The 26,751-nt window shown below is 35.1% G+C and overlaps 1 protein-coding gene across 1 annotated transcript; it reads left to right on the forward strand.

Annotated features, from left to right (window-relative positions):
- Window positions 1-1,863: 1,863 nt before the first annotated feature.
- LOC128992455 (glutamate--cysteine ligase) lies at window positions 1,864-26,085 on the forward strand. The gene is made up of 13 exons (XM_054416033.1): window positions 1,864-2,328; window positions 8,633-8,742; window positions 10,721-10,906; window positions 11,533-11,705; window positions 16,100-16,254; window positions 17,000-17,062; window positions 17,634-17,830; window positions 18,371-18,542; window positions 18,947-19,144; window positions 19,622-19,810; window positions 21,382-21,563; window positions 24,370-24,540; window positions 25,352-26,085. The coding sequence occupies exons 1-12, from the start codon at window positions 2,179-2,181 to the stop codon at window positions 24,533-24,535; spliced, it is 1,941 nt and encodes a 646-aa protein (XP_054272008.1). The 5' UTR covers window positions 1,864-2,178; the 3' UTR covers window positions 24,536-24,540; window positions 25,352-26,085.
- Window positions 26,086-26,751: the final 666 nt, after the last annotated feature.

Genomic DNA, 26,751 nt, shown 5'->3' on the forward strand with positions numbered 1-26,751 from the left:
GAGCCCGAAAGGATTTTTGAAATAAGAATATGCCTATATGTTAATCGGGAATGTGAGCTATCATCATGCCACATTTCAGCCCAATCCGACCAGTATGTTTCGCGTTCACTTGTCACAAACATACATCCATACATCCATACATCCATACATCCAAACTTTCTCATTTATAATATTAGTAGGATAATACTTACTTTAATCGCAACAAAAGCAGGCAAAATTAAGCGCCTCCCTGTGTGAAAGGTAGGCTTTAAGCTTAGTTTTTTGTTTGTTTTTGTTCCTTAAGAGGATAATGTGTAGTATGGACAAAACCATGGATAAAACCAAAAACATACCCGTTACATCTCTCATCCTTAAGGAACAGCTGAAGCCAATTTGATTGTTAGTTCTGTAAGGTGCACTGTAGAGGTCGTGTTTTGTTTACAATTTGTTTCTAGTTCATTCAACCATTTAAAACCTCATTTGACCAAGTAAAAACTATATATAATCATAAACAATAACTCTTACCCTAGTTAGTTACATAACCAAACAGTAAAAGCACAAATCTAGACTGGGACGGTGGCGTCGTCCTGTAATCCAGCTACTAGGAGGTCACGTCACGAATTGTGGATAGGCATGCACTGTGGGTGCGATGCTCCCTGGTGTGGATTAACGTATGCACTATTGATAACTGCGACTACCCGCAGTACTATCCTGATAATTAGACAAATTCGTTAATTACAAGGAAAAATGTGGTTCGGATTCCACTATATATATATATATATATATATATATATATATATATATATATATATATATGGTCACTTTTAGTTGCCATTAATTAACTCCTGTGTCTAAGGAACTTGTCGGCTTTAGTCACTAACAGGACTACAAGATCGCACCACTCATCCTACACTCATATTTGGGATAAAAATACGCACATATTGGCGTCCCCATCTTAAATAATCGATTGATTGATTGATACGTTAACCCTATAATAATAGAAACAAAATTTCGTCGACACTCAACCCAGTGCCACCGGACATCACAGTCACGAAAACGAGCTTCAAAATGTGCAATATGAAGAGAAGTCTGTATAACTCAGTATAAGTCTGCCATTGGCATAACTTCTGATAATTTAAATAAATAAAAATGTCTCCATTATTAGCCAGCGTTTTATAATAGCAGTTTTTTATACGTAAGTTTTTCATAAAAACTATTACCGGTACTATTAAACTACGACCTCCAACTATACATTTATATTTCTTTAGGAACTTTTCTAAATAAACTTTAAAGTGTTGCTGTTGAATGCCAAGGTTTTTAGGCTCAATTATGTGGGATCAGAACTCGGATTTTGTGGCTTTGATCTGAATCTAAAAATTGACATAGACCTAATTTTGAACACTGATGCTGTGAATTAATCATCGTTGGTAAAGTTTTACCATTTATTTTAAGCTTAATACCAGGAAACATGATATATATATATATATATTCTACGTTTTTCAATCAGTTAATTATGTTTTGTATTTACTCGGACGCAAAGCCTTTTATATGAATTTTTCATTTTTAGTTCATTCATAAGTTCATTTTTTTAGTCTGATATGAGTGATATGCACGAGTAGAAAAACTTAGCCAGGGCAACAATCCACCAAACCAATCTTTATATACATTTTTATGTGTACCAATCTGCTTTACCAGTAAGCTTCTTTGGCAGTTTTAAGCCTGCCTTATGGTTTTAAAAGCATCAGCTGGCTATTTCATAAATCAGGTGATAAGCGTTGTGTGTGGTGTTTGCAATGTTTGAGCAGACAGAACGAACAACGGGAGTGGAGTGGAGTGACTAGTGACTCGAACTGAACTGTCGAAGTTGAGCACTTGAGACTTGAGAGTTGAGCTTGAGCAGTGTTTTTCTGCTAATGTGAATTGTTTGGTTAGGTGTTGGCGCACTCACTTAATGTTATCTTTTAAGTGTTTTATGAGCTCATATTTCAACTGAACTGTAACTATTTCCAAAATACAGTTAGTCACGATACTTTTGAATATTCATTCGTCATGGACAGCTTAGTTGCTAAGTACTGTAAGTGAAACCTGAATTACTGTAGGTGGTCCTAGGTTCAAGGCCTCGATCCAAGGATAACCTCTTTCCTCACAATTAATTAGTCGATCTTTGATTTTCGAAGGAACTTGTGTTCGTTTACTGACATGGGATTACTATCAGAAGGAAGCCCATTGTCGTGGGAAAAAACTAAAGAGCTAGCAGAGCACGTGAGGAAACATGGAATAACGCAGTTTATCAACCTTTACCACCGGCTGAAAGATCGTCAAGGTGATATTTTAAAATGGGGTGATGAGGTAAGTGATGCTTAGTTTTTAAAACTAATTAATAATTTTGTGCACAGGAAACCTATTTGTTCTGTATCACAACTAGGCTAAGTTATAACTTGTATCATCATTACATAACTTAAATGAATGAGTTAGGGAATTTTCTCATCCTGATTACAACTAGGCTAAGATCATACCTTAGGATCTTTAAGTTGACTTAGGCTAAACCTAGGTCTGCAACAAATAAGTCTCAGGTCCTAAACTAAGTTTTTGTTGAGATTTTTATGTAGGCCTACCTACCTAACTTAATTATGGAGAGTTTTTCTTGTTGTTTGAACAGCCTGGATAAACTTTAGGCCTAAATTGTAAAGGTAAACTCATTTTTATTTCACAATTTTCTTGGGGATTCAATTTAACTTGTAGCCCAAATAATCTTCCACAAGACCACAGTATGGTAAGTTATTGATTGAGAATCTAGGCCTAAACTTAAGTGTTTGTTAATCAATTGTCATACAAAGTTCTAAAGCTGTTTTAGGCTACACTTTACTTTAGGTCCTACACTCATTCGAATGAAAATATCGATCGATATATCGATTATTCGATATATCGTTTGGTTAGTTAGGTAAGGTTAACCTAACCTGAACCGAATGAAACAATCGAACAATCGAAATTTTCATTCGGTTGTTTGTGTAGGACCTAAAGTAAAGTGCAGCCGCTGTTTTAATACTTTAATGTTAAAAGCTTGAGAATATTTAGGCTTTACTTTGAATTTGGGGACATCTGAATTTTTATCTCCTTGGAATTTCACTACCGGTACACACTTTATAAATTTCTAATGGACACAACCTATCCGGCATAGCTGGTCTTGGTGAAGAAGAAGGTAATAAGGTAATTTTACGATCAACAATGACGTACTAACTTAACCTGAGCGCTCTGAAGTTTTTCTTGGGCGGAATTTTACCCTTGTTGATTTGGGAGTCTAATGAAAATTGATATAGAGTGTAATGAATTAGATTAGCCACAAAAGTCAGAATTTTACCTTCAGCCCATATAAGTACCACTAACATAGGGTTCTAGACAAATATGTAGGTGATGTAAGTTCACTTATGGCCCGGATTTTATTCACACGTAGGCCTAAGTTTAAATTATCCCAGTAAGTTAGCTAAGTTATGTCGTCATTTTACTCTTCTGGAAATTTACTCCCTGTCCAGATACAAAAATTTGTGAGACATTTGTAGGCATACATAGCCTAAGTTAATAGGCTATGTGTAGTTTTAGAAAGGCCTTTATAGTTTTGCAGAATTAAATATTGATTAGTCTCCATGGCAGGATGAGAAAACTTACAATGTTTCCTACCTTTTTTATTAGCCAAAAAGCTATGGAAATTTAGTAAAAAAAAAAATTAGGCGCCTAAGCTTTATCTTTAGTTATTTTATGACTTTGTGGGTATTGGGTGAGGGGGGGGGGGTAATATTTCTAAATTGAAACATGAAATAGCGCTGTTTACTTCAGGAATGTAAAATGTATTGAGGATGAAAGTTTGGAGACCCTAGTATAGGCCTAAAGTACCTATCAACGTAGGCTAGTAAATCTAAATTCTGTCCTTCAATGGTGTCAGATTACAAATTTCTAAACTAAATTTTACATCAAAATTTTTGTTCTCGCATGCCAATACCCGACTTCACTCAGCGAATCACACACATTATCCATTTAAGTTAATTCATGCAAATAGGATGTTTTCCTTCTACTACTCTTCAGTCCAGACATTGATAATAACTTTTACTCGTTTCCTAAATTTAAAACTTTATTTTTATGATAGAGAGGAGCCCCAATTTTGTATCTACGAGTGGCTGAGGTCTGATTGGTAGAATTTCATGACAAAGGAATTATAAAGCTGGCCCACCAATATAATAAGTACCGGTACTTCAACCTGTTTCACGACTATTTACAAAAATAGTAGGGGCCTATAGGTAATCTTTCTCTTTTTAAATGTACCATATAGTACAATTTTTAAAATTCTTGTAAAAACTTTTCATTTTATTCCAAAATTGTCTTGTAGGAATTACTATAACATCTGCAAATTTCAAGGAACAGGCCTAGTGTGTGAGGTATCTCAGACCTCTGACTCTCACCAAACTAGGCCTACTTTTATACGAAAAGTAACACATCTCGAAGACATTTTTTTAAATCAAACAAAGTTATACCGGCGTGAAGTTGGCCCCACCATAATGAGCACAAATTATAAAAACATGTCCATAATTTAGTGCTGAATTTGTGCTTCTCAAAGGTATATATAAAAAAATTTGTGCTCAACAATAACACACGAAAAAATTATAAAAACTGTTGGCGGGGCTAATTTCATGTTCAGCCCGCCACCAAAGGAATTAATAATGTATTATACATAGAAATTTAGTGCTCATTTTGTGCTACAACAATATATAGTTTTTATAATTTGTGCTCTAAAAACATCCGAGGAAATGAGGAAAAACTGCCGCTGGTGATGACGTCATCCGCCCCGCCACATTGAACAAATCGGTTGAAAATGGTGTCATGATTTAGTGCTCATTTTGTGCTACAACAATATATAAGTTTTATAATTTATGCTCTTTAAACACCCGAGTAAATGAGGAAAAACTGCTGCCGGTCTGCCGGTGATGACGTCATCCGCCCCGCTACATTGAACAAATCTGTTGAAAATAGTGTCATGATTTAGTGTTCATTTTGTGCTACAACAATATATAAGTTTTATAATTTGTGCTCTTAAAACACCCGAGTAAATGAGGAAAAACTGCTGCCGGTGATGACGTCATCCGCCCCGCTACATTGAGCAAATCTGTTGAAAATAGTCACTTAGAAATTTCTTATTGAACACCCTATATTTTTATCACGTTTTTGGGTAGAAAATGCAATTTGAAAACTATTTTATTCTTAAATTTTTTTCCGTAAACCCACTCGTTTAGGAGTTACAGCCTATGAAAAAGAGACTTCCGGTACGTACATTTAACTTCATGTAGCCCCTAAACAAGAAGATTAGAGCAAAAATGTGAGGATTAAATACATCTTAAAATTGCATCTACAATCCCAAAAGAACATAAAATACACAGTTTTCCACTTTCCAAGTTTGCTGCCATATTTTTTTATTCTTAACATTTTTGCTCTAAACGTACTCGTTTAGGGGCTACATGATATGAAAAGTACACCGGAATTTTTTTTCATAGGCTGTAACTCCTAAACGAGTGGGTTTACGGAAAAAATGTCAGGTACAAAATAGTTTTTAAATTGCATTTTCTACCCGAGAACGTTATAAAATATAGGATGTTCCATAAGAAATATCTAAGTTGGCCACCATGTTGGAAAATGGTGGCCATTTACAAACATGACGTTTACTTATTTTTCAACATCTTTAAAAACAAGAGAATGTTCCCGATTTTAAGTTTACTGTAAGATGTATCCTTTACAAGATTCTAATGGTGGCTAAAACACCCTGTATACTGTATGAATTTAATCTAAAAGTGACTATTTTCAACCGATTTGCTCAATGTGGCGGGGCGGATGACGTCATCACCGGGGGCAGTTTTTTGGCATTTGCTCAGGTGTTTTTAGAGCACAAATTATACAAATTGTATATTGTTGTGGCACAAAATGAGCACTAAATCATGACACTATTTTCAACCAATTTGCTCAATGTGGCGGGGCGGATGACGTCATCACCGGCGGCAGTTTTTCCTCATTTACTCGGGTGTTTTAAGAGCACAAATTATAAAACTTATATATTGTTGTAGCACAAAATGAGCACTAAATCATGACACTATTTTCAACCGGTTTGTTCAATGTGGCGGGGCGGATGACGTCATCACCAGCGGCAGTTTTTCCTCATTTCCTCGGTTGTTTTTAGAGCACAAATTATAAAAACTATATATTGTTGTAGCACAAAATGAGCACTAAATTTCTATGTATAATACATTATTAATTCCTTTGGTGGCGGGCTGAACATGAAATTAGCCCCGCCAACAGTTTTTATAATTTTTTCGTGTGTTATTGTTGAGCACAAATTTTTTTATATATAGCCTACCTTTGAGATGCACAAATTCAGCACTAAATTATGGACATGTTTTTATAATTTTTGCTCATTATGGTGGGGCCAACTTCACGCGGGTACAAGTTATGGATGGTATGGAAATCTGTTCAGCAGTAATTAGTTTAAATTCAAGTTACTTTTTTATTACCTTTTAAAATATACTGTAGCGTCACTTAAAGTTTTTCTATCATATACAACCATACCTCTAATTTGGTTTTTATTCTGATATTTGTAAACAGAAATCATAAGTTTTGTCCTCTTTGAGTAAGTTAATTCATCTAGACACATCCTACAAAATCCAAATGAAAAAATCCGTCTGAATTTTATAGTTTTAGATGTAAATGTTTTAAAGCAAAGAAACATTGTTTTCAATTGTATCAGCTTATTTAAGCAGTTTGAGCTTTGCTGATATCAAGGTTTCAGTCAAGAGGAAATATTCGTTGTTATCTTGGCCTTGTTATCTGTGTCAAGTTTATGTTTTTAAGCACCTTAATTCTTTCTGAAGCTCTAAATACAAGTGATTCTAACTTTCTAATCTTAAAAGTCTGATTAAACTTTGCTGCAATACACAGCAACTCCGTCAGGTGTGATTTCACTGTCCGGGAAAAAGATGATTCCTAAATTAATTTTATTATTTATTGATTTAATGACAGAAAACCTTCTTAACAGACAAGAAAAACTATAAACAGGCCATTTTAACACTCCTAGATCTAGGCAATGTCCGATTATTTTATCTCCTAAAATGTTAATATTCTAAACAAAATTTTATTCACCAAGAATAATTTACAAAGTTTGTAAAATTTATAGCATACTACAAAGACTCCATACGGATAACCTTTTTGTCAAATTTTATCGCTTATCATTTTCTTTCTTCCTTTAATTGGGCGGCAGATTTTGTGTCCTCTCCTGTGTAATCTTAGGTCAAGAATTATCTATCAAGTCCAAATTTCTTGATTTTCTCTTTTTTTACAATGTGATAATGTATTACTTTGGGAGATATCAAATTACATCATAGATTTTGTTTTGCAAAATTAAACAGATTTTTTAATACTCTTGATATGACCTTTTTGTAATGTATTTTACTTTAAAAAATATAGCCTAGAGACAATTTTTTATTTCAATTTTTGAAATTTTTATGGTTATTATTCGTCAGCTTAACATAATCTACCATCTTTCAATAAAAAATAATCAACACATCTAAGAGTTTGGTTTAAATACAAACTTTGTTGGAATATTCACATATTTCTCAAATAAATTTTTTTTAATCTTTTACTAGGCTACAAAGTTATATAGGTACCTACATATAGAGTTGAGTCGACGTTCCTAGATCTTATTTTTGGACTCACCTACCAAGGCCGATTTTGGAAAACTTGTTTTTCTGCAGTTTTCACCAATCTTGAAGACTAAGTGTCTGTACTGAAAGTACTGCATATTTCTTTGCCACCAAAGAGCTATATTTGCATGTTTTCAACTTAATTAATCCGTAAAAAGTTTAGGGGCTTTTTATTACCTACCTAAGTTTTTTGCTCAATCATTTACACAAATATTAAGTGTCTTTATGGTTCGGTAGTTAGGTGCTTGAAATTGAGAGTCGCTATTGAAATAGCAAATAGCAATGCAGCTAGGAGTAGGTATTAAAAGCCACGTGTAAGTGAAAAGTATGGGAGGGATTGTTTAGATGCCTTGTGTAGCTACGTGATTTTTCGGTCAGGACTATTATTTTAATTATAATGATTAAAAAGGGTTGTAAACCTTAACAAATCTAAAACTTCCTTTCACACAGAGAAGTAAGATACGGAAGGGAAGATACAAGCTTATGTAAAAACTTTACGCATTTAGCTCTGGTATGGTGGGGTGGAAATGTATTCGTACCGTGCAAGAAAGAGTGCGAAGGTCGATGGCCACATAGCATTGTTATAGAGCAGTTTTTGCACACAGGGTCTTCCTACAGCGTGCGCTGTAGTACGTGATGGCAAGGGGGGAAAGGAGTGCGGATAGGGACGACGAATAGAATTTGCTCTAGTGACTGGTGATAGGCACCACTTAAGTGTACCATTGATTGAATGTTTCCTCTGTAGGCCTATTTACTTCTCTGTGTCTTTCAATAGCAACCACGATGACCATTCAGCAACTCACCTTTGGAACGCCTAAAGGACTTCAATGAGTTTAAATCAATTTCATTATATTAGAGCCTTTCATTATATTAGAATAGTTTTGTAAGAAAAAAGCCATGTGTAATAAGTTGGTGTGTTTCAGGTGGAATACATCATCGTCAAGTTTGACCATGACAAGAGGACCGCAAGGGCTAGCCTCAGAGCTAAGGACATTCTCAACACTCTCAACGAGAGAGAAGCAGCCAATCCTGAGTGAGTATTTCACTTTATTCGAAAACTGTGTAAATTTTGTTCTAAAACTGACTTGCTTTTAGTTCTTTTTATCGGTTTACTAAGTAACCACTTTTTTAGCTTTTTTTGATGTCAGTATGCATGAAAGAGCATGTTCTGCATACTTTACAACAATATCCAGTCAAACCTCCAGTAATAACCAGTAAATATCCAGTCAATAACCTGTCAAATTCTTTTTACCGTTCTTATTGTGATTAATGAACAATGCACTTCGTTGGCAGTGAGTCTAGTTGGGCTTCTCAAGCAATAAACGAGTAGAATGAATTAAAAGGTATTTTGTCCAACTTTAGATTAACAACGACAAAATGGTACTGAAACTTAGTGACACTCAAGATCTTTGGTTGTGTTCAAAACCCAGGTATCAGCAATACACACTATGAAAAATCAACACAACCGGATATTGTCTTGAGTAAACAACTCACCTAACTTGTGGTGAGTTAACAGGAATTGAAGCAAAAATATATTTTTAGTGGTGGTGAATTTACAGAAAAGGATCCAGCTTTCCTTCTAATCTAACGTAGACCTTCGACCTTTATTAAGAGTATTACTAAACTAAAACGGCTGAAAGCTATACTTGGCAAATGCTGCAAGCTGGAAGTTAAGTTTTGGACTACTATGAAACACTTGGGTTCTTTCCCCACCATGGTTGTAAGTGTAGACTAAGACTGATCAACAGTGGTGTGATCCAAGTGTAATAGTCTCCTAAATTGAAAGTTTGCGTTCTGGTACGATCAGGTATAAAGTGTAACTCTTGGAGAGTTCATTATATCTGTGGTTGAGCTTGGTGTGAGAAACCCACTGGAGATGATGGGATGGGTGAACTCTTTGTAAGCTGCATGTCAAATCAGGCGTTTTTGCCACTTTCCACCTAAATGTGTGTCCACCGTGAACTTATTTTGTGAATATTTTTATATTTGTGTTCATAAGATAAGGGAAAAAACAAGTTAGATAGGTAATTGTAAATGTTTTAAACAACACTTTGTGGTATCCAGATTATGCACATACAGATATGTTCTGTATACTGGTGCTTCTAAACTACTGTCATCTTTATGCACAACTCCTTATGCAGTATTGGTATTGATTATACCGTACCTCAACTGATAGTGTGTAAAATTTTAAACACTAAATACCAAAAAATTAATTCGGAACAAATAATTTGACTTGTTTTATACCAAATTATTACTGATATAAACTGATTAAACCCATAGTCAATTTTTGTTTTTATACTCCTCTTTCGACATGATCTTTAAAGGCTGTAATTTATATTCAAGGTTGTTGTAAAACGTAGTGTTTTTCCTTCCCTTGATGAAATATTAATACTTCACTGCAGCTGTTAACTCCTCTGTGGCTGCAAACATGCTTTGTCATGGTGCAATATTGATTTGTATTGACTAAGCCATTAGCCACTTCCCAGAAGGTCATTTTACTGACACAATTGTTTAGCAGGACTGTGTCATTATTTTACTTTTTTCTTTTCAAAACTTTGATAACTTGTGTCCTATGCTTTTTATTTATTAAAAATTTGATGCTAATTTATGTTGTGAATTTCTTCCAATACCAACAGCAATCAGTTAGAATTTATTCGATTTTTTCTTAGTTTAGAAAAAATGTTGCTCTATAAATGTTAAGTAAGACTCTAATCCATTAAAAAATAACCATGATTATTCCTTTTAGTCTCATTGATTAGAATTTACCATGTACGGAATAGTTTCTTTCTTCTATTTTGTGCACTTTTATCAAATTTCTCTATGGGAATGTAGCTGTTAGTGTAGCCTTTGTGGTAAAAACCATGTCCAGAAGTAAATATCATAACTTCTCCAATTTTGCTAAAACCAATTTTAGAATGAGTTACTAAACCCGCATAGATAGAAGAGGAGCTAAGAGACGGGCTTATCCCAACTCCGTGTGACTTAACATCTTATTATTGTTTTGTTACCAGCACTGTAAAGGCCCTGTGGAGGCCAGAGTATGGGTCGTACATGGTAGAAGGCACTCCTGGCAAGCCCTACGGAGGCCTCATATCTCACTTCAACATCGTAGAGGCAAACATGAAGTTCCGTAGAGAAGAGGTGGAACAGCTGTTGGAGCCTGGAGAGACCATCATGTCGCTTACGAGCTTTCCTAGGTGAGTGGCAATATATGTAGTTTTACCAAAGCTTAGTCAGTAGTTTGTGTGGTTGAATTATTGATACCATTGTTAATTGTGTATACTAATATGATACAAATATTTTACATTTCATGGCTTCCTAAACTTTGTCTATAGGCCTACATATCAAATAAAAAAGTCTTAATTTGGGTCAAAGTCATACCATCATGTCATTTATTTAGTGAATGAAAGTGTTATGTTATTTTTTAGTTTGTATAAGCGGTGTTGTCATTAAACTGCACTTTTTATTCCAACTAAAAAAAATTCTTAAATAATTGTTCTTTTTTACGTTTTACAACGTAAGTTCTCTGGTGTTTTCTTTTGTAATTTTTCAGCTTTGGAAGAGTTTGTGTTCTAATCTTGTTATGGTTAGATACTATATATACTATATGGTTAGATATACTTTCTCATCTGAAGGCAAGATCCACATCCCAAAACATTGCGAAAACTGAGTTTTTAAATTTTGGTAGAAAATGTTCACAACAATCCCCAAATAACAGTTGCAAAGTTATAATTAATTTTATGGAATTTGCACTTGAACCAAACATACCAAACACATACTAACTGAACAAGTGTTTTAAGTAACAACTCTTATTTGTTTGCAGACTAGGTTGTAAGGACTTTACGTTTCCCCTCTCCACTCCAGACCCACAGTCCGGAGCCTCCCGTTCCCTGTTTATCCCGGATGAGGTGATCTACACAGGACACCCAAGGTTCCGGACACTAACCAGGAACATCCGATGCAGGAGAGGGGAGAAAGTTGCTATCAACCTGCCTGGTGAGTTGATTGTTTTAAGCTTTTTTACACTGTTGACATTTTTTTTATTTTGCCTCAAGGATCGGTTTAGTTCCTTGTCTTGCTGATATTTAAAGTTGATCTATAGCTGCCTTTATATGAATCCAGAATCAACCCTGTAGGATCGAACTAGCAGTCTTTCTTAAGATTTGAACGAAGCACTTTAACCTACGGCAATATTTTCCCAGAAAAGAATGTTACAGTATTTTTTTTTTGTCCTAAGATGCTAGGCACGAGCCTGGGATTGTTTTTCAAATTACTTCAGGCTAGACCTAGGGGCTGCGGCATCATCACTTAGATAAAATCCATTGGTGACTTGGCGGGGATCGAACCCAGGACCTCAGGGACTGAAGTCCCGCGCTCTAACCACTACACCAGTTCGCTCCCCAATGTTACAGTATTAGGTAGAACAACTGTTAATACTCACTGGATCTTGATACTTTTCAAAACAATCCATAGATACAAGGCAATTAGCATAATCCTGACAAAAATTGATTGAATTTAAAATCCAGTTCTATTAAAAAAATGTTAAATCCTGAAAATCACAGTAACATGTTTACTATCCTATTAAACCTACGATGGCCTTGATCACTTGTTTTGCAAGTAACCATGACGTGAAAAATCAACTAGTGACTCAGCAAATTTGTGAAGTTTATTAAAACACTTAGGTTATCTCTGCAAATTCAATCAGTAATTTAATACTGTTTGTAAAGAAATAGAGTCTAGAACATTGTTATCTGATTATCTCAACAGAACACGTAGATTATTGGTGGCCTTTTGGGCTGATAAGCCTAACATTGATGGTTTGAGGCAGTCTCTACACTATCTTATCACCGAAGACACCATTACCATGCCCATGTCACTTATACTTTTAATGATACTTCTTTGTTGTAGATAACCACAGACCAAGAAGTAATATGGTGACTAGCAGTTTAGTGTTTTCTTTTTCTTTTTTAGTGAATTTTCCATTTAGGGAATAAGCTATTCCCTATAGCCTACCGGTACCGTAGGTTTGATATATTACCTGGCCCCGGGACCGATTTACTTTTTAGTTTTGAGGATGAGTAATTGCTTTATAAATCGTGCAGATGAGAATGATATGGGTCAATTAAGTTATTTATTTTGCTCAGTCATACAGTTAATTGAATTAAACCAGACTAGTATTAAAAAGGTTTGAAACTGTTGTTGTGTAACTGGGTATCTATAACCAATGCTGGGCGTCTAAAAGTTTTCTAAAGACTTTGAGATATTACATTACTCTCTTTCGCCCAATCATGTAGTACAGGTATTGCATCTAGTTATGTGATACTTAATAAAATATTTTACAACCTCAATAATTTCTCAACCATACAATGTGTGTAGAAGGATTTGAGCACTTGTAATGAGAGGCAGATAGTGGGTTTGCCTAGGATGGCCTTGGTTTTTCACAAGGCCAAACTCACAAGTAACCATGATAAGAGATATGAATCAACTAATGACTCGGCATTTGTACTTTTCAACTATAAGATATCCTGAACCTTATACATAATGTATTGGTTCAACTCTCAACTATTTGACAAATTGATAATAAACTATGTAGGTTTTCTGACAATTTAACAAATTTCTGTTTTTGTTAAATTAAGTCAATGTTGTTAAATCCTATCAACTAGGGATGGTCAAGTCTCGAAATTTCGGGAAATTTTCGGGAAATTTTAAATCTCGTTACACGAGACGAGATTTCTTTTTGGCCGAGATTTTTATCGAGACGAAAAAAAAAAAAAAAAAAATTAAAAACGCCTGCAGAAAGTCAATGCAATACCCGCAATACAGGAGCGTGTTGTAGTTGCGTTTCCTTTGCGAAGGCGTTCTTATTTAATTAATTCTTCAAATGTAAATATTACTTTAATTATTTTAATAATATTTGAGAAGTTTTGTTAAGTGTTAGCAGTGTGAGGAATGTTTTATTACTATAAAAAAAGTCAAAACAAGTAGGTAACTATTTTATAAAAATTAATATTTTATTTTATGATTTATTTTATTTTAGGATAAGTTGAACTCTATCCTAACTGATATCACTATGTTTCCTAATCGTAGGCATTTTTAATAAGTTAGGCGTGATTAATAAAAAATGTTATACTGATGTTTTTTATTAAAAGACTGTAAATATTCTTGCCTATTATCATTATTTTTGTATTTAAACAGTCATCTAACAATGTTACAAAATCAGGTAAAAATTCCGAACGTGCATTTCCCGTTGTGTATGAGAAGGGAAATCCCGTCTCGATCTCGTCTCGAAATTTTATGAGAAATAAAAAATCTCGTCTCGTCTCGTCTCGAACTAAAAATCCAATCTCGTCCATCCCTACTATCAACGGACCGAAGTCTAATGCGCTATGTTGCACTTGAATACTATTTTTTTTATTGTTAACATTTTGTTTCTGACAATCCAAACATAGCTATTGATTATTTTTACCTTACAATCTGTCGATGAAAGATTAACAGATTTCTAGGAGAATTTTAAAGATTTTTTTAAATGTTTTTAGGATATGTAAGAACATAATTTTTGTGATTACTTTTTAAAAGAATCATGATAAAAGATACTGAAAGTAGATTAATTGCATTCTATTGTAAAATATGAGCCTTTTTAATATGTGTTTTATGTCCAGTCATGTTTGACTACAGTAATAAAAACCACATTTTCCCACTATTTTAGTCAAAATTTTACAATGTTTTTTAAATAACAGTAGTTCTATTTGTTTATTGTGTTTTATTTACTTTATGCACCTGTTCCCCCCCCCCTCCCTCTCAAATCAAATGCCAACTGATGCCACAGAACTAACCTACCCCAGAATAATCTTCTTGGTGTGTGTAGTAAACAGAGATTTATGGTTTTTACAAAAGAATCATGCAAAATCAAGGGAATTTGTATTTTTTCAAGAAGTTAGCGGCCTTTCTTACCTAGTATTAGCCGTCCACATGGGCCACTAAGGCCTGTGTGTGGAATGTCTCCAGCAAGGCCTTGGAAGGTGAGCCAAGGGTGAACTGTACTTATAAAAAGTAGTGGCAAGTACTACTATCTGAACCCATGACATCGCTGCCTGAAGTCTGTGGCGCTAGCGACTGAGCTACCGAATCAACGTGAATAACTTATTGCTTGATAAACCACAATGGTTATCGGTTGCAGTGTTCAAGGATAAAAACACACCATCACCGTACATAGAGGACCTAAAGACTCTAGGAGACAGGGGAGAGTCACAGTCAGCTGCTCTGCCAGACCATGTCTACATTGACGCCATGGCGTTTGACATGGGCTGCTGCTGTTTACAGTTCATATGATACACCATAATGGTTATCTGTTACAGTGTTTAAGGATAAAAACACACCGTCTCCGTACATAGAGGACCTGAAGACTCTAGGAGACAGGGGAGGGTCACAGTCAGCTGCTCTGCCAGACCATGTCTACATGGATGCCATGGCGTTTGCCATGGGCTGCTGCTGTCTACAGGTCACATGATACACTATAATGGTTATCTGTAGTGATGTGTCAAAACCGAATCTCAAATCTCAAAACCATCAAAACTTAGGAAAAGTTTCGGTTTCGAGATTCGATCACAAAGTTTCGAGATTCAAAAGTTTCGAAATTGAAGATTTTGGCAGTTTTATTTTTGAAACTGCTGACATTTTTGTGTGCCATTGTTATTGTTTTTAACACTGTTTCCAAACAAGCTGGTAGCAACAGAGCAAACATTACCATTAACAGTAATGAAACAAGTAAATTTTATTCTGAACTTCAAAAGGTATATTAAATACTATAACTGGTACAATTCAGTTTCACATCAATATTTACTAAACGCAAATAAATATTGACCACTAAATGTTCTAATTAATTTAATATTCGTGCTTATGTTGGTGTTAGAAGTTTAATTATTTGTTTTGTTGGTTGTTAATGAAAAATTATGTTGTATTGGATTTAAAGATTATCAGTCACATTCACATTTTAAGTTTTGTCATGGTCAGGATTTGATCTCTTTCAGTTTTGATTGCATACTTAACATTTTATGATTATGTGTATTTTTTGTAACCTTGACCTTTGAAACCAGCTAAGTAAAAAAGTTTCGCGTTTAGGTTTTGAGATTCGGGATTCGATTTTTTAAAGTTTCGGTTTCGGTTTTGAGATTCGAAATTTCTGGTTTTGACCATCACTAGTTATCTGTTACAGTTTTTAAGGATAAAAATACATCGTCACCGTACATAGAGGACCTGAAGGCTCTAGGAGACAGGGGAGGGTCACAGTCAGCTGCTCTGCCAGACCATGTCTACATTGACGCCATGGCGTTTGACATGGGCTGCTGCTGTCTACAGCTCACATGATACACCATAATGGTTATCTGTTACAGTTTTTAAGGATAAAAACACACCGTCACCGTACATAGAGGACCTGAAGGCTTTAGGAGACAGGGGCGAGTCACAGTCAGCTGCTTTGCCAGACCATGTCTACATGGACGCCATGGCGTTTGGCATGGGCTGCTGCTGTCTACAGCTCACATTCCAGGTTAATACTTGCTTCTAACACTGTCAGATTGAAATAACTAATGACCAAGATAGGATTGAATGCCTTAACCTTTGTTACCTTTTTTGCATTCCAGATGCTTAGCTATTTAAGAGGTTGTGGTTCAATATGCCACTCATAGTCTGTAAAGGATTGATTTTCTCCTTTAATTTTTTAACCTTATAAATCCCAAAGTTACAGATTCTGTACAACAGAGGAATACTTATGTCCATGAGGCTTTGGATCAAATCCTAACAATCGCCAATGGCTTTTAGCTCTGTAATAATGCCTTGGACATGGTGGTTTGGATCCCACTCTAAGGTATAAATACACCAACCTTTGTAAAAAAAGGAGTATGTCACTTCAAGTGAACATAAGAAAGAATAATAAAGCAAAAAATATAGTTCTCAGGCCAAGAGAACTTTTGTGTATTGGAGAACTCCTTCTCAAACAGTGTTGAAGTATTTGTATTCAGTACAGTAGACTCTCAGTAATGCGGCAGATATAGGACCATGATACTGCCTGATTAGTGAAAATTTTGGATTACTTGAATTGAAATGTCATCAATAAAAACACATAAAAATACACAATTGCGACCACGGAAGACCACTGTCAAAAGACGCCAGATTACTGGAGTGGCGCAGAGCCAGATTATAGAGGGTCTACTGTAGTTTTTTTTTAGAAGGGTTACTCTAGTTTTCCAAGTAGAGTTTTTGTCTATGAAGAACTAACGACTTATTCTTTTCAGGCTTGTAACATAAAAGAGGCAAGAATTTTGTACGACCAGTTGACCCCTCTATGCCCAATTTTGGTAAGAGATATTCACCAAAATAGTAAATACACAAACCTGCTATAGCTCGTGCGTTTCCTGGTGAAGCCTGGGGGTAGGGTTGTAGCCCCTACAAAACCGATTCTGAACCACTCTAACCACCTACCCCCAGGCTTCACCAGGAAACGTACGAGCTTTACTTTCTCCTGTTGATCCATTCAGTGTGTTTGTTTTCAAATTTTACTAATAGTTTTTAACTACTGGAGACTATCATGTAACAAGGAATATTCTAGATGGCTCATTAGCTATAATTTGAGGCACTCTTGAGTCTTGTCATATTTTAACCAGGTTAATCACTTGAAAAACAATTTATCATACCAACCTAAAAAACCAAATCATTTGAGTATATTTTTAGCTAGGTTAGATTCAGGATGATTAATAAGGTTTATAAATTTATCTTACATTAATTTGCTTTCATTAGGTTCCAAATTGAGTACTACACCAGCATATTCCAGCTATACAGCAACGATAAAAAAATTAAAGATTTATTTTATAAATTCTTTACTTAAGGAGTTTGCAATACCCAACCAAGACTTTATTTTCCCTGATTTAGCTTGCTCTCACCGCAGCGTCGCCTGTTCACCGAGGAATGTTGACAAACGTTGATTGTCGCTGGGCCGTTATCTCTGGCTCTGTGGACTGTCGGACGCGCGAGGAACGCGGCCTTGAGCCTCTCAAACACAACAAGTTTGTCATACCCAAGTCTCGATATGACTCCATCGACTCATATCTCTCTGAGCAGGGTGAAAAGTAAGTTCAGTAGAATGGAACTGAGAAATGAATAAATAATAAAAGCTTTCTTTATGATTACCAATTAAAAATTCTTTGTTGGATTCTGGACGCTGTTTGATGCCAATGTTTTAGAGACATTAACATCTTCCACTATCAGGATTTTGCCGATGTTTTGGAGACATCACAAGTTTTTGCCCTCAAGGCTTTGAGAGTGACAACAAACTCTGCACCACTATACTGTCACAAAAACGTCTACATCCTTAGCAAATTTCTGTCAAAATACTCTAAAATTTCAGTCAAGACAAATGTAAAGGAAAACTTATTGTAATCTGTATCATATTTATGTCGCAGAAATCATGACGGTTTGAACAAATAAGAGATAAAGTAGAATTTTACTGTAGCACACTATTGAGTGGCTCATTCAACTGATCAACCATTTTATATTTGGTTCAAACAAATTGACCACTGCTGGTACACATATGTGAAATTACTGATTATTTTCATCCTGCTTTATTCTGATTGGAATAGCAGTATTTAATTAGTTGCTTATGTTACCAGATACAACGATGTGCCTCTTATCTACGACCCAGCCATCTATCAGCAACTGAGGGATGCTGACATTGACCATCTGTTGGCTCAGCATGTCGCTCATCTGTTTATAAGAGACACTGTCAGTCTGTTCAGTGAGAAGGTGAACCAAAACGATGATGTTGATACCGATCACTTTGAGGTTAGTCAGAAGCAGCATTGACCTTCCTTATTGCTAGTAGACTTATCATAATATGTTCTCAAGAGATTTAACAGTTAAGGCCGTGCTTTAAAGTTAATCCTGGGATTTTACATTTCTCACAGCGACAACGTTCTTTGTAACTATTGATACTTATAGGGCCAATAGCAAAACTTAGACCATATCTTGTACATATTATATTTGTATTTTATTTTGTAGTTTTAAAGTTGATTGGATAAATTCAATTGTGTTTAAATAAAAAACACATTCTATTTATAGCAGTCTGTGTTTTTAGTATTAATCATCCCTTCCTAGACTCGTCAGGTTTCATGCCTAGCCACTTGTTGTAGCAAAGTTTTATGCAGCCTACCATGTAAATTTTCATTCACAACTAAACACATTTTCAGAACATACAGTCGACCAACTGGCAGACGATGAGGTTCAAGCCGCCACCGCCCAACTCCACTATTGGATGGCGTGTGGAGTTCCGTCCGTGCGAAGTGCAGCTGACGGACTTTGAAAACGCAGCCATTGTGTGCTTTGTGGTTCTCCTCACCAGGGTCATCCTCTCGTACCAGCTCAACTTCATCATACCCATCAGCAAGGTAAGAGCCAAAACAAAAAAAGAAGGTTAGAGTCGATAAGAGCGTTAGTGTTTAAAAGGTGTTTTTAAATTAATCAACACCAGGAGTTGTGTTAAATGTCTTGAAAGGAGAATCTTATGTTTTCTTAGGACTTTCCATGATTTTATACCATCCAGCATTTGATCGGAAACTAAAAAGCTACCCTTACCTGATTTTTCAAGTCGCAGGTTTATTTAGTGTTTCCCAAAATGAAATCAGAAATTCTGTAATTGCTAGTAAAAGCTCATCTTTCACTAAACACCCTAAATTCGGGTGAAAATCCAATCATCCGAATGTTTGACTATCCTGACGTTTTAGGGTCCAAATTGATTTAGTTAGTGAAGTTTTACTGATGACACTTAAATATAAACTAGCCAAACTGGATAAAACTAATCATACAACAATGGTTCTCAGCTGATTCATAAGGATGATTATAAAGGATAAAGTGTATGGTTCCAGGTTGATGAGAACATGTCCAGGGCCCAGAAGAACAATGCACTGAACGAGGAAGTGTTCCACTTCCGCAAGGATATCACTACGCAGGAGACACCCCCTCAGCCCAAGGCTCAGTGTCAGAGTGCCAAATGTGGTTCCAACTGTGCGCCTGTCTACACGGCCATGTCCATCGACCAGATCGTCAATGGCAAGGTAACAGTCAATTCCCTATTGTCATCATTTTGACTGTCAATATCTGTGTGAAATAAGTTTACTTTTGTCAACTAGGACGCCTGTGGTGTTCTAAATTCAATTGTAATGGGGCTGGTCTGCTGTTTGAAGTGGGCCTTCTATCACCAGTGGTTTTAAGCTATGTGATCCCACAAAACTATGGTTCTGAGTTCACCTATCTACATAATAAGTCCAGCATGAAACTGTACTGGAAAAAAATAGGAAGCTAATATTAAGGCCTAAATTTGTAAACCAGGTTTTCCAAAGAACGAACTTTAACTAACGATGAAATTTTAATTTACCACTAAGTGATGGTTTAACACGTTCGCTACTGAGCGTCGCATATATGCGACGCCGCGGTCATTGCCACAGACCGAGGTATACATTTGAATCTTACACATAGACCGGCTGTCACTTGGATAACAGTACACACAGACCACGGACGAAAACTTGTAAAACAGTGATCATTTACATTGTAATACGCTACAATCGTGTTTGTAAATAAATTATTCTTGTTTTTTTGTATTTTTTATAACCTTTAGTAATGTCGCATATTTGCGACGCCCGGTCTACAGCGAAGACAATAGTGAAAATTATCATAGTTTTCTTGAAATAGACTAAACGTCGCATATATGCGACAGTACATTTTTTGTGTTTTAAGGTGAAAGTAAGTAAAAAAAAAACAGATTATTCAAGAACAGTTCATAACTGAACAAATATAAAAGCTACATAGGATAATGCAGCATACATACATACAGTGATGCAGAAAAGTAAATACCAGTTTTCCAACTATTATATGACGTCACCAATCATCATATCCACAGACCAAGCGACGCAGTTGTGCGTCAGACATCTCTGTAGACCACTGCAGGGAATTCAGTGCCTTCAATTAGACCACTACAAAGATATAAGCACTTTAATAACATTAGAACCCCGACGCAAATATGCGTCGGCAGTCTATTTTAATGTGACTAGCCGTCGCATATATGCGACGGCAGTCTATGGGTGGAAACCGGCCGTCGCATATGTGCGTTGCTGGTCCATGTGAATGGAAAATTTCGTACTATTGCAGTAGCGAACGTGTTAAACCAGGATCTTTGAATCTCAAAACAAAACCGAAACATGAACATTCAAATCCTGAATCTCAAAACCTAAGGTAAAAAAAGGTGCTGATAATAGTAAAATGTTCGTTATGTTATGAAAACTATAAAAGAAATTAAACTAGCATTTAATTAGTAAAGATGACAGGAGGCTTGTGGTCTCGGCATGAAACTTGCGGCATATTTTCTTTTTAATAATACGCCAAATGAAAAGTCATCAGTTTCCGTTTGAGTTTTAATCTCGAAACTTGCTAATCAATTAAGCCGAAAATATTCCAAAGTTTTGGGTTTTTTTTTAGATTTAAGATTCGGTATTTACACATTACTAGACATCTATAATAAAGGAAAAGTATGAAAGTAGCCTATTTTGATGATCGATGCAGTTACTATTATCTACAAAGCTAACTGTTGTCGTATATTCTGTGAAGCTTTGACAGTTTTCTTTTTTTGTAGAAAGGCGAGTTCCCGGGCTTGATCCCGCTGATTGAGAGTTACCTGAGTGGCATGGACGTAGACGCTGACACCCACTGTACGATACAGCAGTACCTGAAGCTGATACAACGACGTGCATCTGGGGAGCTGCTTACGACGGCCGCGTGGATCCGCAACTTTGTCACCACACATCCAGACTACAAGTCAGTAGACTTCTACGCATAGAACATTGCCATTTGCCATCTTGACATTCAATTGCCATATTAACATTGCAGCCCCCTAGTTTTGGAATAAAAATTTACAAAGTTCAATTGAGCCATTGTCGCAGTGTGTTGATGTATAATAATTATAATTCCTGTCTAAATTATTTTTGGAAGCAAAACTGAAAGGACAACTTATTGCAATATCATTTTAATGTAACATAAAAGGTCTTGGTATCAAGAAGTATGGGAGAAAACAAATTCAGGCTGAACACACTTTTGTGAATGGACCATTCATGTTCTTTTTTTATGGTTTTTATAGCTGGTCTGTAGGTCTGATCTGTGGATGTGTGATGTCTTCTTCAATCAAATATGAATAGTGCAATAGTAGACTTCTATTCCTATTGTACAACTATGTAGCATGTTTCTGTCTGCGATTCACAATAGGAACATTTGAGTGCTCTAATGTCAACCTGATTTGTCTCTCTTATTTTAGATAGATTTTAATTTTTTCTTTAATTTTTGTTATAAAATTTTTTCTTTACTTTTTGTTATAATACCAGAAGCTAACAAATGGCAAATATCTACAGAACCACCACAACCTCAAAATTAAAATCGAGTTCATGTAAATTTCTTAGGGAATATGTTAAATCTATAACCAAACGTTCTTTGATGTGTGTAATGAATACACCAGAACACGTATTTCATTATAATGTAGTAAAAACATAAACAAAATGAAATCTAAAATAGTAATATTACTAGTGGAAGTAATACATAATCTTCTTTACTTACTGAAGTGGAGATAGCACTGAATGAGAGAATCGCAAGACAATGGCCGCCATTTGTACTAAGGGTAAAGTACATTGTAACTAAGGGGATAGGGGACTAGCAGAGTTGCTGTGAAAGTGCTACCCCTAGTTGTATTTCTAGCTCCATGTCTTGTCTTTACTCTAAAGGGTTGTAAAAACTCTTTGAATGAGTAGGATCTATTTTGAAAACAGATAGAGTTATTCTAGTTTACCTGAGAAATAGTCCAACAGCTAACAGATTCACAATAAACGGTCACAAAACAGCGACTACTCTCTATGGAGATGTCCTTAAAACAAAATAGGCTAACAGTGTTATGTATTGGGACTACATTTTATCAAGTATGCAATAGCCATTGGACTCTAAATTTCTCAGGTTATTTTGCTGAACGCTATCCATTTTAAAATAATTTCATATTTGCCACTAACTTTCTTTAAAGGATTAGCTTTAACTATTATTTTCACCACACTATGATGTTATTATCTGTTTTACATACGTTAATTAGAGCCTTAAAGTTAGGTTTTTCTGGCCATGCCAGCTGTCATTGTCCTTTGGGGACCGAGCAGGTTTATACATCCCTAGGGCCGCAAAATCAGCTGCCCGCTTGCATATTAAATACACAAACAGTATCGGGTCTGACTTAGGGGAGGTACGATTGAGGCATTAGTTCAAAATTCCTCCGTGAACAGCACTGTAGTAGAGAGCATTTTGGCAATGAAGATTTACTAATCCCAAAAATAGTTCTGTTCATAAAATAAAATTATAAATGCCTCAAATTCAATTTTATAATTTTTTTTATTATAAAATTACTATCATAACCTAACCGAACTAACCAAACTTGCTGATAATGAAATAATATAAAAAAGGTTTATTAATAGAAAAAATTATTCTGTTCATTAAATAAAACTAGAAATTGCTCAATTAAAATTTTATAATGACTTAATAATAAAATTAAACTGTCATAACCGAACCAAACCAACCAAACTTGCTGATAATGAAAAAATCTTAGTAAAAAAGTTAGAGCCACCAGCGAGATTCGAACCCGGGACTCTCAGCATATCAGCCCGGCACGCTAACCACTAGACCACCGCTCGAGGCCGATGGATGCAAACTGTGTTGTTACGGTAATGGTGTTCCCTCAGCTAATGAGAAGCTCACAGCTGTCATCGTAAGCTCATCTATACCTCCCCTGAGTAAATACCAACAGTATCCATAGCATTGAAATAGAATTGTTTTATTTTCACCGTTGCCTAGCAACTGTTTATTATTATTTTTGCTGATTCCTGAAATTACTTCTTCACATAACCTTAAAGTTGCGTTGACTATCAGTGTGCATTAATTATTACTAGTGGTCTTCCTGTGGTCGAAACTCGACCAAAAATAATTAATGTACAGACTTCTCTATTTTCTCCCCACACTGTAAATAAAACATGTGATTGGGATTTCTTCCATTTGTTTTGATTTTCTGTTTACATTTTGTTGTTATTTCGTCACCATCATGGCAACCCAGTTGGTCCATGTTAATGTTTTGAAGTTTTCAAATTCGTTTTTTGTGCTTATTTTTTAGCCTATTTTAATTTATAAAGGGATTCTGCACATCTACAGGCAAATATCTTTCTAACAGTATGCGTAGATTTCCCCTGCGATGCACACGAGCTGAGAAAAAAGGTTTTAAAGAAACATGCTTGCCTATTAATATATAGATAGATTGTGAATAGTAGTAGTGTGGTGAAAAATAGTGTTCGTACCACGGACCAAAAATGGCAGCTCTCGATCGCTTTAAGAAGTCGAGAACTTAAAAACTATCTCGAACTGGCAAAACCTCATCTTCGGTCCTAGGTACGAAATATACTATTGTGTTTTCATTTCCTCTCTAAAATGATAAACATTCAAAATACAGAGGTAGTTTAAACGTATTATTAAAAATCATAAAAAAATGAATCACTCCATCATGAGTAACTCTTACAACCCTGAGTAAATCTGTTACTTCATCTGTTGATAGACAAGACTCTGTGGTATCGGAGAGTATAAACTACGACTTGTTGAGAAAAGCAGCCGACATTCAGTCTGGCAAGACACCCTGTCCAGAGCTTCTGGGTCACTCTGTGGTGAGCAAGACGCAGGAGTCCATACCATCGGCCGTGGAGAAAATCTACCCGTGTTTATAGTTAAGGTAAGACTAAAAATGATGTAGGAAATAGTTATTTGTGAAACTAGTGAGAAAAGTGAGCAATTGACTCACTCGAGAGAAATCCTTCCTCACGAGCCGTAGGCGAGTCTCTTACTCGAGTCTCTTACTTTGAACTCGAGTTGCACATTATACTTTTCCTACAGTTACCATAAAACAAATAAATTGATAAAGAAACATAACCTATTTTTACACAGAAGTGAACTTTTAATTTAACATTTAATGTGAAGTGACAAATACAACAGTACAACAGCTGACCAGCTGATTTACAGCCAGTGCTGCCAACGTATTTCGCGCGCATACGACGTTGCCAACAAGTTACGCGCTCACTATTTCGTGCCTTCAAGTTGCAAATCTGGAGTGAGACAAAGTAATTAGAGTGAGACAATGTTAACATTGTCTCACTGATGAGCGAATTGGCCACTTTGCTCTCTCAAATCAGTGAGAGAACATGTACATTGTTAGGTAACTGTAGGAAAAATTAATATTTTATCTCTATTTATCTTTATATCTTTCTTTATATCTTTTTATCTATTTTATCTTTTATATCTCTTTTTTACCTACCATGCATCCAGCTTGGGTAGCTCTTTATCTGAACTACTGTACTTAAGCTTTACATGGATGTAGTGGTAGTGGATTTTTGTGCCTTATTAACTAGAAGCAAAAATTAAAGTATGGTAGTGAAAATGATATTATTTGACAATTATGCCTTGAATAAAGGGTAATTAGTTGAGTTTCCTGTTTGTTTATCGTGTATCTAACAGCTTGTAGACTCTGATTGGTTTAATTGTTTCAGTTGAAGCTGTAAGCAGTATTGCTGCCTTCTGTATTCCATGTATGCGAGTGGTAAATGTATTCCACATGTATTATAATCACATTACCAGTTATAGCATTTTAAATCATGTTTTGTTTGTTGTTTCCATGTTTGTCAATATTTATTTCAGATAAATTAAAGTTATCACTTTTTTTGTTGGAACACCACTTACATTGTAAATTGTATTAAGTTTAAATTTTATAAGAAATATTTATTTTATTTTACACTTGTTGAAATTTACTGTACTTATATAAAAGAAGCTTTAGTAGGATTAAGAATTTATTTTTTAAATGTTAGAGTTGTTAAAACAACATGAATAAGGAAGTCTGTAATGAAACCCATCAATTATTTTATACTACGATTTCAAAACTATATCAAAGAATTTGTGAAAGTAAACATAATTTTACATCAGGTTTTGAATAATAACTGTCTTAAAACAATATTGTTTCTTTTATTCTAACAATCAATAACTTTTTTTATCAGTTATCTCAGGTAGTCGTTGCTGACATTCCAAGTAATCAACTTTGGTTTTTGTATCAGAATGAACAAAGATGATTTTTTTGTAATATTGTTCACACACATGTATACCGTTGATTATATTTCTTTTAATTTTTTACCAATCATTTAGACCAATGGTGCTAGTAGTGTATAGTCGTTGTTATGTATTTAATACATTTTTATAATCTGATTGAGAATATAAGAATGTTTTAGCTGAATGTTTTTTATTGTTTGACCTTTACCAAAACCACTTACCTCTCAGCAGTACCTTACCACTTTGGATTCGAATTAAAATTGGTATTCCTCCTATAAAATTCACTTACATGTCTTGGTATACCAAGGATAAACATATACAGGGTGATTGATATAAGTGTGCCAGCCGTTTTATTCGAAAACCATAAGAGATATCAAAAAAAGTTAAATGGTAAGTGCCTTGGACTTCTTATTTAAAAAATTGTAGTAAAGTCAAAAAAATTATTTTAAACGCCATTTTTCCAATATGGCCGCCAACTTTGATTTTTATTATGGAACACTCTGTATTTTATGATGTATTCTGGTATAAAATGTGATTTTAAGACGATTTTATTCTTGTGATTTTTTTCATAAACCTAACCGTTTCAAAGATAATAAAAGTTTAAGTTGTGAAATTTTGAATGGTTTTCGAATAAAACAGCTGGCATGCTTGCTTAGGCCTTTGTCGAAACTCTTTCTCATGCAGAAATTTCAAAACTTTAACCATTATTATTTTTGAAACGGTTAGGTTTATGAAAAAATTACAAGAATAAAATCGTCTTAAAATTACATTTTCTACCGGAATAGGCTACATCATAAAATACAGGGTGTTCCATAAGAAAAATCAAAGTTGGCGGCCATATTGGAAAAAT

This window comes from Macrosteles quadrilineatus, unplaced genomic scaffold, assembly GCF_028750875.1.
Source record: "Macrosteles quadrilineatus isolate MER2022 unplaced genomic scaffold, UCM_ALF_1.0 Scaffold_4__1_contigs__length_99947679, whole genome shotgun sequence".
NCBI classification, from domain to species: Eukaryota; Metazoa; Arthropoda; class Insecta; order Hemiptera; family Cicadellidae; genus Macrosteles; species Macrosteles quadrilineatus.

Coding starts and splice junctions, on each gene's coding strand:
- LOC128992455 (XM_054416033.1), top strand. CDS start 2,179: ATGGGATTACTATCAGAAGGAAGCCCATTGTCGTGGGAAAAAACTAAA. Junction 8,743..10,720: donor AGAGAAGCAGCCAATCCTGA/GTGAGTATTTCA, acceptor TTTTGTTACCAG/CACTGTAAAGGCCCTGTGGA. Junction 19,145..19,621: donor TCATCATACCCATCAGCAAG/GTAAGAGCCAAA, acceptor GTATGGTTCCAG/GTTGATGAGAACATGTCCAG.